Here is a 14453-nt window from a genome sequence, read left to right as displayed (position 1 = left end):
CCGCCGCCACGAGTCCGCGGTCACGCCGTCACACGCGCCTACGCGCCGTACGCACCCAAACCCACGCCCTTGGCCACGCAGCAACCTGCCGAGATACCACCGGCGCTACCCTGCTGCTCTCCCTCTCGCTTACGATTATACCTTTGCTCGCCGCGCCATGCGCTCAAGCTCCGCCACCACGTTAACAGCTACTCGCACGGCCACAACCATCTCCAACGCCACCCCCCAGGTCGCGGCTCGTCGAGGAGCCTCGCTAGCCGGCTGCGGCGGCTCAGGCCATGCCCCCCTCCCTAGGCCACGACTCGTCGAGCAGAGGACGGGGGCGGCCTCCCGCGGGGTGGCCTGCTCACGCTCCGGCCGTGGAGCCAGGGCAGCCTCGCATAGTGGCACAACAAAGCCGAGGAAGAAGGTCGCAGGATCTAGGATTCTGGGGGCTTGGCCAAATTTTAGTCTTCTGTATCTAACAGAGGGGTACATTGGATATAGGGAGAAAAAACTGACACGGTCAAACCAATCAACTAACAGGTGCCATTTAAGAAAGGAATTTTTAACTTGATGCCAAATAGGAAATTTCAAATTTTCGAGCGCCAAATACAAAACACTGATTTGTTTCGGTGCCAAATAGATAATTCTCCCAAAAATCTTTTATGGGGCATTTTGGAATGGACCTCGGAGGTGGGCAGAATGTAAGGAAAATGGACCCTTGGCCCATTTACTTTGGATTTTGGTGTTTGATGATCAACACAACCAAATTGGACTAATGAATTTGCAAGTGATTGTTTTGTAGTTCAATAGGATACAAGACGTGACTTGGACGAAGGTGACGTGATGATCTAATGATCAACACCATAAGCAAGACCTTACAAGCACAAAAGAAGACCCAAGATGTCAAGCAAAGTTCAAGCATGAAGATAGGAACCAAGCCGTACGCAAGATCGTAAAGAAACAAGCTCACGGAAGTGACCGGACGCTGGACCAGACGCTGGAGGAAAGTGACCGGACGCTTCGATCAAGAGGCTCGGCAACAGTGCGACCGAACGTTGGACCGGACGCTGGTGGTAGATCGACCGAACGCAGGACAGCAGAGTCCGGACGAGTACAGAGAGGTTCCAGAGCGGCGAAAATGCGACCGGACGTGTCCGGTGGTAGGTGACCGGACACTGGCAGCGTCCGATCAATTGATCGCAGCTCTAACGGTCGGGACGACCAGACGCGTCCGGTCAGGACGTGATCAGTGTCCGGTCAGTAGCAGAAAAGCGGGATTTTGTCCCCAACGGCTACTTTCTCAGTGGGGCTTATAAATACAACCCCAACCGGCCAAATAAGGTGTGTGAAGCTAAGGAAACATATCTAGGGTGTTGATACACCATTTTAGTCATCTCCACTTGCATAGTGCTTAGTGATTCATTAGGTGATTAGCATAGGTGCTTTGCAAAGTGCTTAGGTTGATTAGACCACCGCTTATGCGCTTGCTCTAGGTTTAGGCCTAGTGTTTAGTGAGGTTTGCATACCTCTTACCACTCGGTGCTTGCGCGCACTGTTGTTGTACATCAGAGGGGCTTGTAGTCTTGCGAGATCACACCAACCACGTTTATGGTGTGGCCACCACCGTGTACCGGAGGGAACAAGGCCCGCGGTGTTTCGGCCGAAAGCTTGATAGTGAAGACGGCGGGGAGCATCCGGGAGAGGCTTGCCAGAAGGCACGTTGGAGACCCACTTGCACGTGGGGAAGGCCCGAGGCTATCCACAGAGTTACCCGACTGGCAGCTTGGCCGTTACGAGGGGCTCCAACGAGGACTAGGTGGAAGCTTGCGCGCTTCTCGATACCTCGGTAAAAATACTAAAGTCATCGACGAGAGTTTGTATATCTCTACCTTGCTCTTTAAGCTTCCGCATTTAGATTAATTATATTACTCCTTTTGCGGTAGAGATAGCAGTACACTAGCAAAACCGTAGTTGCACATTTAGATAGTTTATCTTTTGCATAGGTTTTGCTAGGGTTAGAAAAAGAGGCCATAGTATAGAGTTAGAATTTTAAGTTGCCTAATTCACCCCCCCCCCCCCTCTTAGGCGTCTCAGTCCCCTTCAATTGGTATCAGAGCCGGTTGGCTCAATTTGGACTTTTGGCTTAACCGCCGTTGAGCCGACGCTATTTAGAGTGGTTGGGATGGATACCTCTAGGCCTCCGCACTTTGATGACACTAACTTCCCTTATTATAAGGCTAGAATGGCTTGCTATCTTGAGACGGTTGATTTGGGAGTTTGGAGAGTCACTCGTGACGGGAAGAAACCCATTAAGAATCCCGATAAACCCACAAAGAGTGAAGAAAAGGAAAAGCATTTCAATGCTAGAGCTAAGAATTGCTTGTTTGAATCTTTTAGCATGGATGTGTTTAACCAAGTGTTCACTTTAAATATGGCACATGAAATTTGGTTAAAACTCCAAGAGCTCCATGATGGCACATCTAATGTCCGTGAGCAAAAATATTGTCTAGCTAAACAAAATTATGATTCCTTTACAATGAATGATGATGAGCTTGTTCGTGATATATACTCTCATTTGAATCTAATTATCAATGAGCTCCACTCAATAGGATTAACAAAGCTAGATGATGCGGACATCATGAGGAAGATCATCTTTGTGCTACCACAAAAGAAATATGCAAGCATCATCACCATCCTTCACAACATGGAGAACTGGAGCACCATGACTCCGGACATAGTCATTAGCAAGATAGTGGCATTTGAAATGTCACATAAGATGGGTCAAGACGAAGCCTCTTCATCGAGCAAAGGCAAAGCACTTGCATGTAGCGAGAAAAAGAAGATGAAGGGCAAGCAAGTTGAGACAAGCTCAAGCTCAAGCTCTTCAAGTGAAGATGAAGAAGAAGATGAGGACGATGATGATGATGAAGAAGATTCAAGTGAAGATGATCAATCTTCCTCCTCCACCTTCGACCTTGATGAAGAATCAATCAAACTAATCAACAAGGTGGAGAAGATGATCCAAAGGCTCAATGTCAAGGGTGTGCCCATCCAAATCCAAGATCTCATTTTTACCAATCAAAGAAATGAGCAAAGAAAGAGAGGATGCTATGGATGCGGCGAGTTGGGGCACTTTGTGAAAGTTTGTCCAAACAAGCCCACACCCAAGACAAAGAAGAAGGCATGCAAGAACCAAGCCATCACATCAATAAGGTCATGGGATGATTCTTCAAGTGAAGAAGAACACCATCACAAGAGGCGAGGGCGTAAGCACTCATCATCAAGCTCTTCTTGTATGTGCCTTATGGCATGAGGTAACAAAAGCTCATCCTCTAGTGAGAGTGATAGTGATGATGAAATGCCTTCTTATGATGAAAGTGTGCAACAAAATCTTAATTATGCTAAAGTTTGCACTAGTCAACAAAAGAAGCTCAAAAAATTAAAAGAAAAGCTAAATAGTTCACAAGAAGCATACAAAACTTTGCTTGAACAATATGAGAACTTTGCTAATCTCAATGTTGAACTATCTACTAAAATTGAGCAACTTAAGGCTAGTGCAACAACAAATGCATGCATAATCAATGACGAGCAACTAGTAAAGAAAAATAAAAGATTAAAAGAAAAGTTAGCTAGCTCATAAGATGCTTATAAAAGTTTGCTTGCTAAAATAGAAACCATGTGCAAACATTATGATGAGCTAACTAATAAAGTTGCTAATCTTGAAGCCGTTAGTACAACCCTCACCAAGGCATATAAAAAGAAAAGCTCTATCTTTAACATGCCTAAAAAGGATGCTTCTACTTCTTGTAATGACTTATGTTTAGACTCATCTTTGTGCAACCAAGTTTATGTTGAGAAAGTTATAGTAGATACATGCACACAAGAGGTTGCAAAGGAGAATGAGCAACTCAAGCAAGAAGTAGCTTGCCTCACCAAGGACTTGACTCAAGTGAAAGACAAGACGAAGCAAGCCCAACTTCATCAAGATAACACCATCAAAGGAGTGAAGAAACTTGATGAAGGATAAACCATGGTTTGCTACGTGTGCCACAAGGAAGGTCACAAGTCCTATGAGTGCAAGGTGAAGAATGGGGGAGGGGCAAAGAAGAAAGAGAAGAAGCAAACAAGCAAGCTCTTCAACACCTACACCAACAAGGTGGACAAAAAGGCCTCCACACCATACTTGTTAAAGAAGAAGAAAAATGACAAGGTGGTGGCCATCAAGGTGAACAAGCAAGTCAACAATGGGGTCAAACGCTTTTGGGTGCCAAAGGAGACCATTTCCAACATGAAGAGCACCAAGAAGGTTTGGATCCTGAAAGAGAAGTGAGAAGTCCAATGGACATCGGAGAATTTGGAGACTTGACAAAGTATGGGTGCATTTCATGGGGTGCATCATGATGAACAAGATCATTGCCAAGTGGGTTAGTGAATACTATGGACCCAAATTCCTCTTCCCATGTTAGGTAACTAGATTCAATTTCCTTCAAGTAGTATCAATTTGCATTTCCTATAAGTGGTATTTCTTACAAATTGATATCTTTAAGCATCTAGTTACTTTTCATGCCTATGTTTGTATTTGCATGCTTATATCTTTTGTCATGCATACACTAGGTATATCTTATGGTAGGCTTGCTCGCTTTCATTCTTAATCCTTGGAGCAAACCTACATGGTTTAAAATTGTTTAGGAGTACGGCACATAGCTTGTCTTATAATTGTTCATCTAATATGTGCCAAAGTCCAACTTGTAGATAATTTCTCCCGAATATCGCCTTTGAAAATGACACTCACATTCATGTGATGTCATCTTTCAAGTGGTATTTTTTATTCTAAAATCAATGTGCATGTTTTCTACAAGTATTCTATACTTGTGTGCACAAATTTAGGGGGAGGTTACTCTACAAGTTGGATACTTTGAGACTAATATCTTTTCAAGCTTATCATGTGTGTAGTAGTCTCATTGCAAGAAAAATGAAGTCCCCGGAGTTAAGCATCATACTTCAAATATCCACAACCTATTGCAAGTGGTAGAAATCAAATTGGTTTCCACATGTGGTATTTCTAAACCAATATTATCATGTTGATTTCATTTTGAAATTTATATGCTTTCTCCATGCATTATATAGATTAAATTCCCTTGTGCAAAAATTTGCCAATTATGCATATGCTTTGCCCTCTATCATATGTATGCATATATTTTGGGGGAGCTTAATCTATATAATGTGAGAGTCAAATTTTATGACCTATTCCACTCTACACATAAAGGATCACAAAGTTTGACCCTCCCTTGTGCTACTAATGTCTTCCTTTTCGGTGTTTGATTCTAAAGGAGGAGAATTTAGAGGACCAAAAGCAAGCACTAATTTGTAGGACCAAAAGCTAGACCATAATAATTTACATGTGGTAATGGCCTACAAGTGGTGTCTACAAGTGGTAACGGTCCGAGAAAGGGAGGATAGTGGATTATGGATTACCTATGTAATGGGGAGAATTTATAAGAAGCAAGGCTTAAATCCATAATGTCACATGGGGATATTTACAAAGGCAAGATAAGTTTTATGTAGTATCTTTTAGTCTTACAAGTAGTATTTTTTTAGTATCATGTAACCTTGCCCCTTGCATTGCATCCTAGCAAGTAGATAGATTTTAAATTGCAAATTTTTATTATTTGCTTGATTTGGTCGTGTTGTCATCAATCACCCAAAAGGGGGAGATTGTAAGGAAAATGGGCCCTTGGTCCATTTACTTTGGATTTTTTGTGTTTGATGATCAACACAACTAAATTGGACTAATGAATTTATAAGTGATTGTTTGTAGTTCAATAGGATGCAAGACGTGACTTGGACGAAGGCGACGTGATGATCCGATGATCAACACCATAAGCAAGACCTTAGAAGCACAAAAGAAGACCCAAGATATGAAGCAAAGTCCAAGCATAAAGATAGAAACCAAGCCGTACGCAAGATCGCAAAGAAACGAGCTCACGGAAGTGACCGGACGCTAGAGGAAAGTGACTGGACGCTCCAATCAAGAGGCTCGGCAACAGGCGCGACTAGACGTTGGACCGGATGCTGGCGGCAGATCGACCGAACACAGGACATCAGAGTCCGGTCGAGTACAGAGAGGTTCTAGAGCGGCGAAAATACGACCGGACGCATCCGGTGGCGGGTGACCAGACGCTGACAGCGTTTGATCAGTTGATCATAGCTCTAACGGTCGGGATGACTGGACGCGTCCGGTCAGGACGTGATCAGCGTCCGGTCAGTAGCAGAAAAGCGGGATTTCGTCTCCAACGGCTACTTTCTCAGTGGGGCTTATAAATACAACCCGCAATCGGCCAAATGAGGTGTGTGGAGCTAAGAAAACATATCTAGGGTGTTGATACACTATTTTAGTGATCTCCACTTGCATAGTGCTTAGTGATTCATTAGGTGACTAGCGTAGGTGCTTTGCGAAGTGCTTAGGTTGATTAGACCACCGTTTATGCGCTTGCTCTAGGTTTAGGCCTAGTATTTAGTGAGGTTTGCATACCTCTTACCACTCGGTGCATGCGCGCACCATTGTTGTACATCGGAGGGCTTGTAGTCCTGCGAGATCACACCAACCGCGTTTGTGGTGTGGCCGCCACAGTGTACCGGAGGGAACAAGGCCCGCGGTGTTTCGGCCGGAAGCTTGATAGTGAAGACGGCGGGGAGCATCCGGGAGAGCCTTGCCGGAAGGCACGTCGGAGACCCACTTGCGCGTGGGGAAGGCCCGAGGCTATCCACGGAGTTACCCGACCGGGAGCTTGGCCCTTCGAGGGATTCCTTACGAGGGGCTCCAACGAGGACTAGGGGGAAACTTGCGCGCTTCTCGATACCTCGGTAAAAATATCGGAGTCATCAACGGGAGTTTGCATATCTCTACCTTGCTCTTTAAGCTTCTGCATTTACATTAATTACATTACTCCTTTTGCGGTAGAGATAGCAATACACTAGCAAAACCGTAGTTGCACATTTAGATAGTTTATCTTTTGCATAGGTTTTGCTAGGGTTAGAAAAAGAGGCCATAGTTTAGAGTTAGAATTTTAAGTTGCCTAATTCACCCCCCCCTCTTAGGCGTCTCGGTCCCCTTCACAGAAAATTCAACTGCCTCGGTTAATGCCTGGGATTAACCAAGGCAGTCGCTTTTTATTAACCGAGGCGGGCCTTATAAGTGGCCCGCCTCCAAAAATACCTCCATTTTTAGAGGCGGACCTCCTAACTTGCCCGCCTGGGAAAATAAGGTCGAGGCCCAAACAGGCCTAGACCAAGGCCCGATAGGGGCCCAAGTATAAATACTAAACCTAGGGTTTCATTCCCACCTCACTCTCTCTTCTCCCTCAGCACCGTGCCCCCTTGCGACAGGCAACGCCGCGTGACTCCTCCCCTCCCCACGTGGCTTCTCCCTCTCCCTCACCCGAGCGGTGGCCCAGCGGCGCCTCGCGGCGGCCCGGCCTCGCCCCTACGCCGTGACGACACCCCTCCTCCTCACTCGCGTAGTTGCGACTCCGCGAGCGTGCCCGCTCCCTCTCTCTCACGGTCATGACTCCCCCGAGCGTGCCCCTCCCTCTCCTTTTCCCTTGGCGCCCCTCGCACGGCCTCCCTCACCTAGGCGCGGCGGCCTTCCCATTCTTCCCCATCGGCAGCGAGGTGGAGACGGCGGTAGCCTTACCCTTATTCCCCATTGGCAGCGAGGTGGAGGCTATGAGGTGGAGGCGGCGGATCCGGTGTAGAGCTGTGAGGTGGATGCGGTGGATCCGACGGGGAGTAGCGGGGTGGAGGCGGCGGATTCGTTGGGGAGGTGCCCTCCGATGACGGATCCGGTGGGGTGGAGCCCTCCGACGGTGGATCCGATGGGGAGGAGCACGCTGGCAGTGGATCCAGCGGGGAGGAGGGTGGATCCGTCGAGGAGAAGTGCACCAGCGGTGGATCCAGCAGCGTGGCTCCAGATCCGGCGTCGGGTAGCAGCGGTGGCTCAAGGCCCGATTAGGGCTAGGTATGGGCTTTTTTGTTTTTTATTTGATTTATCAATGCGGGCATTTGGACCGCTTTGGTTAAGGTTTCATTTACCGTGACTTTTGCACCAAGACAATTGCGAAAACCGCCTCGGTTAATCGATTTTGCCCGCCTCGGTAAAGTTTGCTGTAGTAGTGTCATGTTCCCTTGAGTGCAGATATATCAGCTATGCTACGCGACACATGTGAATATATAGCTGATGATATTCTTTTAACTATACAATTTCAAATCTTATATTATATATTTCACAATCGAAATGAACTCAAATGAAAAGGTTATTAACTACAAAGTTGTAGATCTCGTCGAGTACTACAATTTTGGTGTTGACTTTGTCTCCTTTCAACATTTTTAATCATCTCATATTTGATCTGAGAACCTATATTGAATATTTGGAATTGTAAACCGTCTCTTTAAACTATAATTTTGATATAAAATTTATCTTATCCGATCTTATATGAAAAAATTATAATTTCTTTTATGCAAAAGAGCCTATTACTAGCTGTTCAAACTACGACTCCACAGTGATAGGTGGGTCTGTCACTGTCGGTTCATGGCTTCAACCAGCAGTGATAGTACACAACCTATCACTACCAGTTCAAGCCATGAACTGGCAGTGATAGCTCATTCATCACTGTAGGTTAAAGCTATGAACCGCTAGTGATACGATATCACTGTTGGTTCTAAAAATAACTGACGGTGATAATCCGGCAGTGATAATCTTTTAAGCGTAGTGCATGTTTCGAATCTACCTCTGATTCCAGTGTCCCGCTTAGAACGCATACAAACTCTGTTTTTACGTTATACATATGCACATAAAGCTAAGGAGATAAGGTTTCAAACAGTCATGGTCCCACGTAAGATGTTACGGGTTTTGCTGTGATACTCCCAAATGACTATGAGCCCTATATGCAATAAGTTCATATGGTTAAAATCATCTATTACTGCCTAAAAGGTAATAGATGAAATATATATTTATTTATTATTTAGTAAAATAGGATAAATAAGAAAAAATTTAGATATAAAAACCTTTATTCTCGATCTAACTGATGCATGTGTGATCAATTTGATATGGTAAATCTTTTTATTTTGCAACATTGGATATGGCATAATTTCATTAGCATAAATTGCCATGACAACTATTTATGTGATATAATTTGATCAACAAAGTACAAGAAAAATATGTACAAGAGTGAAAATATAAATCCGATCTTCTCCAAATAAAAATGCTTGGGAGCTGCAACAAAACAATATGATTGGTCAAAAAAGTTGCATAAAAACAAAACTGAGTGTCGCCGTGGTTTATAACATTGCACACTCTCATCCTTTGCAGTGATCTTCTCATGTTCCACGGCAAGCCAAAAGCTGACGATGTCCTTCTGGCCGCCAACTCCATGTCGCTGATGTTCTCACTCATTGTCGCGTCGCCGGACGCGCCAGTGGCTTTGTAAGCTAGGGTGTTTAAGGTTTAAGAGCATCTCCAAGAGTAAAAAAAAACTTCCCTAACGTTGTTTTTTTTATAAGATTGAAAAAAATCTCTCTCCAACAACTCTCAATTCATCCTCCCAAACTTTTGGCACGAGAAAAAGAAACATGCTATATTTCAAGTGCCTGAAATATTATTTCTTTTCGGGCAACAGTTGCCAGCCCTAATGGTTCACATCCGAACCCGATAAAAACACAACACAGATACTAGCCACCGACGGACACAATGTCGCCTGAACACAACACAAAAACCAGGCAGACTGTGAATAGGAATTGTGCGGTAAAAAACCCCACATCCGCGTAAAGTTGTGCACGCTCCCTCCGTCGCGCGTATCCTTCTTTCCCCGCGCTTTCTCTCCTCCGTGGCACAGTACTTTCTACCGCGATTCATCTTCATCGCGCCATGATCTCGTGGGACGACATGTACAAGGTGGCAGTTGCCGCTGCACGCTGCTGGGGTTTCTGTCCATCTGGTGGAGGAAGATCTTCACGCCGGAGCAGTGTGAGTCCGTGAAAATTCGTCCAGTGGTGGAAGATCTCAACACCGGAGCTGTGCGAGTCCGTGAACAGCCTCGTCGCCTTGTTCGCGATACCATTCTTCACGTTCAGGTTTACTGTCCACATCGACCCCTTCCGTGCCAACTACCGCGCCATCGCTGCCGACGTCGTCTCCAAGGTCGTCATCGGCGCCCGGTGGGTGCTGTTCGCCCGGGGCCACTGCAACGCCGCCGTCAACTGGTCCATCACCGGCTTCTCCCTGTCCACGCTCACGAGCTCACTCGTCGTCGGCGTGCCCATGGCGCAGGCCATGTACGGTGACTGGGTGCAGCTCTCCATCTTCCAGGCCATCGTCTAGATCACGCTCCTCCTATTCGTGCTCAAGGTCAGGAAGGTCGCCCTCGGGACGACGGAGATCTACGGCCGGGCTGGGACGTGGCGGCGACCGGCAGTGAGGAGGTTCTAATAACTTTTTAGGAGTTGTAAAACTATATGTTGCTATACGCGAACGTAGTTCCTAAAGATGGATCTCGTGGGACTGCCTTACCAAGTTAGGTGGCTTGGCATGGTATTTTGGTTTCCTCTAATGTTTTAACCCGTATAATAGAGAAGCATAATAAGTAACTTTATTTTTTGAAACATTTTGTATGGCCTATCCTGGGCATATTGGTAGTAGGAGTATATATGGTTTCATCGGTGTTGATCTAGCTTATAAGCATGCAAAATGTTGGTGCAGATCATCCATAACTGTTGATGCATCATTCATTTATCATGAGCGTGCTCTAAATCTTCAGCCACCAGTACGTATAGTTTCATCGGTGTTGATCTAGCTTATAAGCATGCAAAATGTTGGTGCAGATCATCCATAACTGTTGATGCATCATTCATTTATCATGAGCGTGCTCTAAATCTTCAGCCACCAGTACGTAGTTCGGATGGCACAATCCACATTGTAACCGGAGGATCTTTGGACTCGGTTTTGGAGGACGGGCAGAACAGGAAGAGAGTGACGGAGCAAAGAAATTACCACACTAATATCAGGTAGAGATAAATGCAATTTGTTGAGAAAATTAGGAAAAAAAAATAAACCACAATATATATATATATATATATATATATATATATATATATATATATATATATATATATATATATATATATATATATATATATGTCGAGTTGAAAAATATCATCGCCAAAAACCTTGAGGTTGAAAGTGCCATCGCGGAAGGCAGTGTGGGATCAGGCGATATATCATACACTGTACCCGTCTACCAGATGACGTTCCTGTGACTTTGACATCGACTAGGATTGCCTCTTTCTTTTTGCTAAAATTTAGTTTATTTTAATTTATTGTAAAAGAAAAATATTGTTTGTTCGCTAAAAATACTGTTCAAGTACTGCTGACCACCGCGCCCACAGCCTCTTATTATCCACGTCAAAACCTGTCGGCCTGACCCAACCCGTCTGCAAAAACCGTCGGCCCAACCCAAAGGCGCCTTCCAGGCACGGCCGAATGCCCAATCGTCAGGAAAAATACAATCCATTCTCCTCAAAAAAAAAAACGTCTTGTTAAGTATGTATATACACTGAGGCAAGGCAAATCGTCTTGTCGTACGATTGACCGATAATCTGCGTGCTACTAGGTCAGTCTAATCGGGCAGCAAGTGGAGCATAAATAATAATTTAGCACGTCGATGCGTGGTTTTCTTCTTTCTTTCTTTTTTTCAAAAAGGGCAGGTTGAAGCATGGTTGTAGCCGTCGGCCTGCCGGCCGGCCGGTAACCGACGGAGAACGAACTTAGTGGAAGCGGAGCTGCACGAGGCAAACACACACAGTGGCGGAGACCGACCTGGATCATGTGGAGGATTAATAATTATTATTGTGAGTTTGTGACGAGGCAGGCTCACAGGAAAGCAGGCAGCGGAGACCGACACATGCAATGCAAAGAGAGCAGGCAAGAAGGTCCACCAGGCGGCCAGGCCTCCAAGGAGAGATACTACTCCTAGATGGCAGCAATAGAAAGAATGTGCAGCTGGCTGCAGATGCAGCCCAAGGCCCAAGTTTGCAGTTGGTAAAAGGGACAAGACGGAGGTAGTACAGGTATTCCTGCCGAATGCCGATTGGGTGGTGCCGTGCTGGGCTGGGTGGACACTGGGAATTTTTTTTTAATTTTAACACTTTTTAAAAACTAATTTTAAATCTAACACTGTTTATTTTTTTTAACTAACATTTTTTGTCGCACCTTTAAACTAACACTTTTGGTCGCGCCTATTGCCCTGGCACGGTCAAATACCTGTGCCGCGCCAAGCATGGTGGCACGACAGAGGGCTGACGTGGCGGCGACCGGAATCGCTGACCGATGACGTGGCAGGGTCTGTCGCGCCATCGACCTTGGCGCGGCAGTGCCGCGCCCTGATCCGTGGCGCGGTAGTCCCGTCTGCCCGAGCAGCAAGCCCGCCTAGCCGCCACGCCCGCCGCCCCCGCCCGGCGGTACCTGAACGGTTTAATCGAACGCGTCGCGCCGATAGTGAGAGTTATTGTAAGTATTGCTTGACGTAAAATCAATAGTGGATTTGTTTCTGTCTTTTATTGAATTATTTTCACGGCCAAATAGAGAATTTGATAAGCCAATAATATTTTTTGTCTTTCATAATACGGTTGTCGGGGACCTAATACCGGGATACCCCAAAAGGTGGAACCAATAACCATCGAACGTTAAAAACTTCAGGACGCATAAGAGCACCGTTTCATCCCTTGTTCGAATAACAGGAGTTTGGTTCCGCCTCGCCCGACGCCTTTTGAGATAGCTCTGCCTCGCCCGAGGGCTCAGGGTTAGTCTCCGTCTCGCCCGACGCCTTTGGGGCGGGCTCGGTCTCGCCCGAGGGCCGAGGGCTAGTCTCCGTCTCGCCCGACGCCTTTGGGGCGGGCTCGGTCTCGCCCGAGGGCCGAGGGATAGACTCCGACTCGCCCGACCCCGAAGGGCAGGGTCGGTCTCGCCCAAGAGATAGGGATTGGTCTCCGTTTCGCCCGGCGGCAAGGAACGAGCCTCACCCTGCTCCATATCTAAGGACTGGATTCACCTTACCTGACAACTTCTCCCCGTTCCCTCAAGATGATAGGGACAGGGCAAGACAAGACGTTCGGGTCAACCATGGCTCCAAAAACCATACCCTACGCCCTGGCAGGAAAAGTACTGCCAGGGGATGACGGGACAGGTGCTTTAGACCCTTCCGGGCACCGCAGAGCCCAAAAGGTTGTACAGGTGCGTGCTCCTCGCCCTGTAGAGTTGTAGGCGCCGCCTTTAGCCCTGGGACACGGAACTCGACGAAGATATACGACAACCGCTACGCTCCAGAAAAGGATTTACTATCTCCACGCACGACGGACTTTTTGTCACCACACTATGGTCCTGACGGAGCGGCACCCGCTTCCCGACCCCTCAGGTCCGCCAAGTCAGAAGGCCTTGACCATGGCGTCGCTCCGGACCCTGACCCCTCGTCCCTCCGACGAAGACTCACAGGAACCAGAAGGCGTGCGGAGCAAGGCTGGGAGAGGCCAATAAGTCAAAACCACTGTACTACAACCCACACCCTACGCAGGGCAGCATTCTGTAATCAACCTGACATTCTACAGAGACATCAACAGTATTGTAGGCGCTTATCTTCCTTCGTACTCATCAGAATGAAGAACGAAGCCAGGTAGACGTGAGCCACAAGACTAAGTAGAGTATACATCCTAAACCCTCGCCCTTGTAAAAGCCAGCCCCTTCCTCTATAAAAGGGGATGCGCTTCCTCCATCAAAGAGACGAACTTTGAACCGAATAGGAAGACACACATACACACAATCAAGTTGCTACGAAGCTCTTGACCTCCTTTCAACCCTTCCATCAGAGACTTGGGACCAGTCCCTCTTTCGATCGTTTGTACCCCTTACTACACACCGTTCCCAGTGCTAATAACATGAGCAGCAACAAACTAGACGTAGGGACATTCAGCCCGAACCAGTATAAATCTTGTGTCCTTTAGTGCACCATCCGAGCCTAACGCGTATTACTATAAATTTACTTGCTGGTGCTCGTACGAAACACCGACAGTTGGCGCACCAGGTAGGGGAGCTTACGCGTTCCAAATCAGGCCTCGGATGGCCACCCACGCAATCACCTAGGCCCCGGGCGCACACGTGCATTTCGACGACCTAGATTTCATCGTCACACTAGGAGGAGAGCTGGCGCTGGCTCACTCAGCCGCCCCATCTCTCCCTTCCATCAACCTCAGCCGTCTTAGGCTTGAGGGCCCGCCGGGCAACTCCCTTGGAGTCCAGTCATCAAGGGAGGCCTCTCACAACGCCACCCTGTGTCCGAGAGGGTCCATACGGAGCGCCCCGACGGCGTTTTCGTTCGGTCTCCGTAACGCTGCGGCGACCGCTGGCCGCCTTTAGGCGCTACGTA

General features: G+C 46.9%; 1 protein-coding gene across 1 annotated transcript; it reads left to right on the top strand.

Moving 5' to 3' along the window:
- Positions 1-9907: 9907 nt before the first annotated feature.
- Positions 9908-10360, top strand: LOC136469445 (probable auxin efflux carrier component 5a). The gene is made up of 2 exons (XM_066467637.1): positions 9908-9934; positions 10031-10360. Exons 1-2 carry the CDS (start codon positions 9908-9910, stop codon positions 10358-10360), a joined length of 357 nt encoding a protein of 118 aa, XP_066323734.1.
- Positions 10361-14453: the final 4093 nt, after the last annotated feature.

The sequence above is a fragment of the Miscanthus floridulus genome, chromosome 8 (genome assembly GCF_019320115.1).
Source record: "Miscanthus floridulus cultivar M001 chromosome 8, ASM1932011v1, whole genome shotgun sequence".
NCBI classification, from domain to species: Eukaryota; Viridiplantae; Streptophyta; class Magnoliopsida; order Poales; family Poaceae; genus Miscanthus; species Miscanthus floridulus.
The sequence above is the reverse complement of the archived record's forward strand: the minus strand, read 5'-3'. Positions and strand labels throughout refer to the sequence as shown.

Bases quoted from the DNA above. Each gene is read 5' to 3' on its own strand.
- LOC136469445 (XM_066467637.1), top strand. From the start codon at position 9,908: ATGATCTCGTGGGACGACATGTACAAG. The intron at 9,935-10,030 runs GTGGCAGTTGCC...AAATTCGTCCAG, and splicing joins CGTGGGACGACATGTACAAG to TGGTGGAAGATCTCAACACC.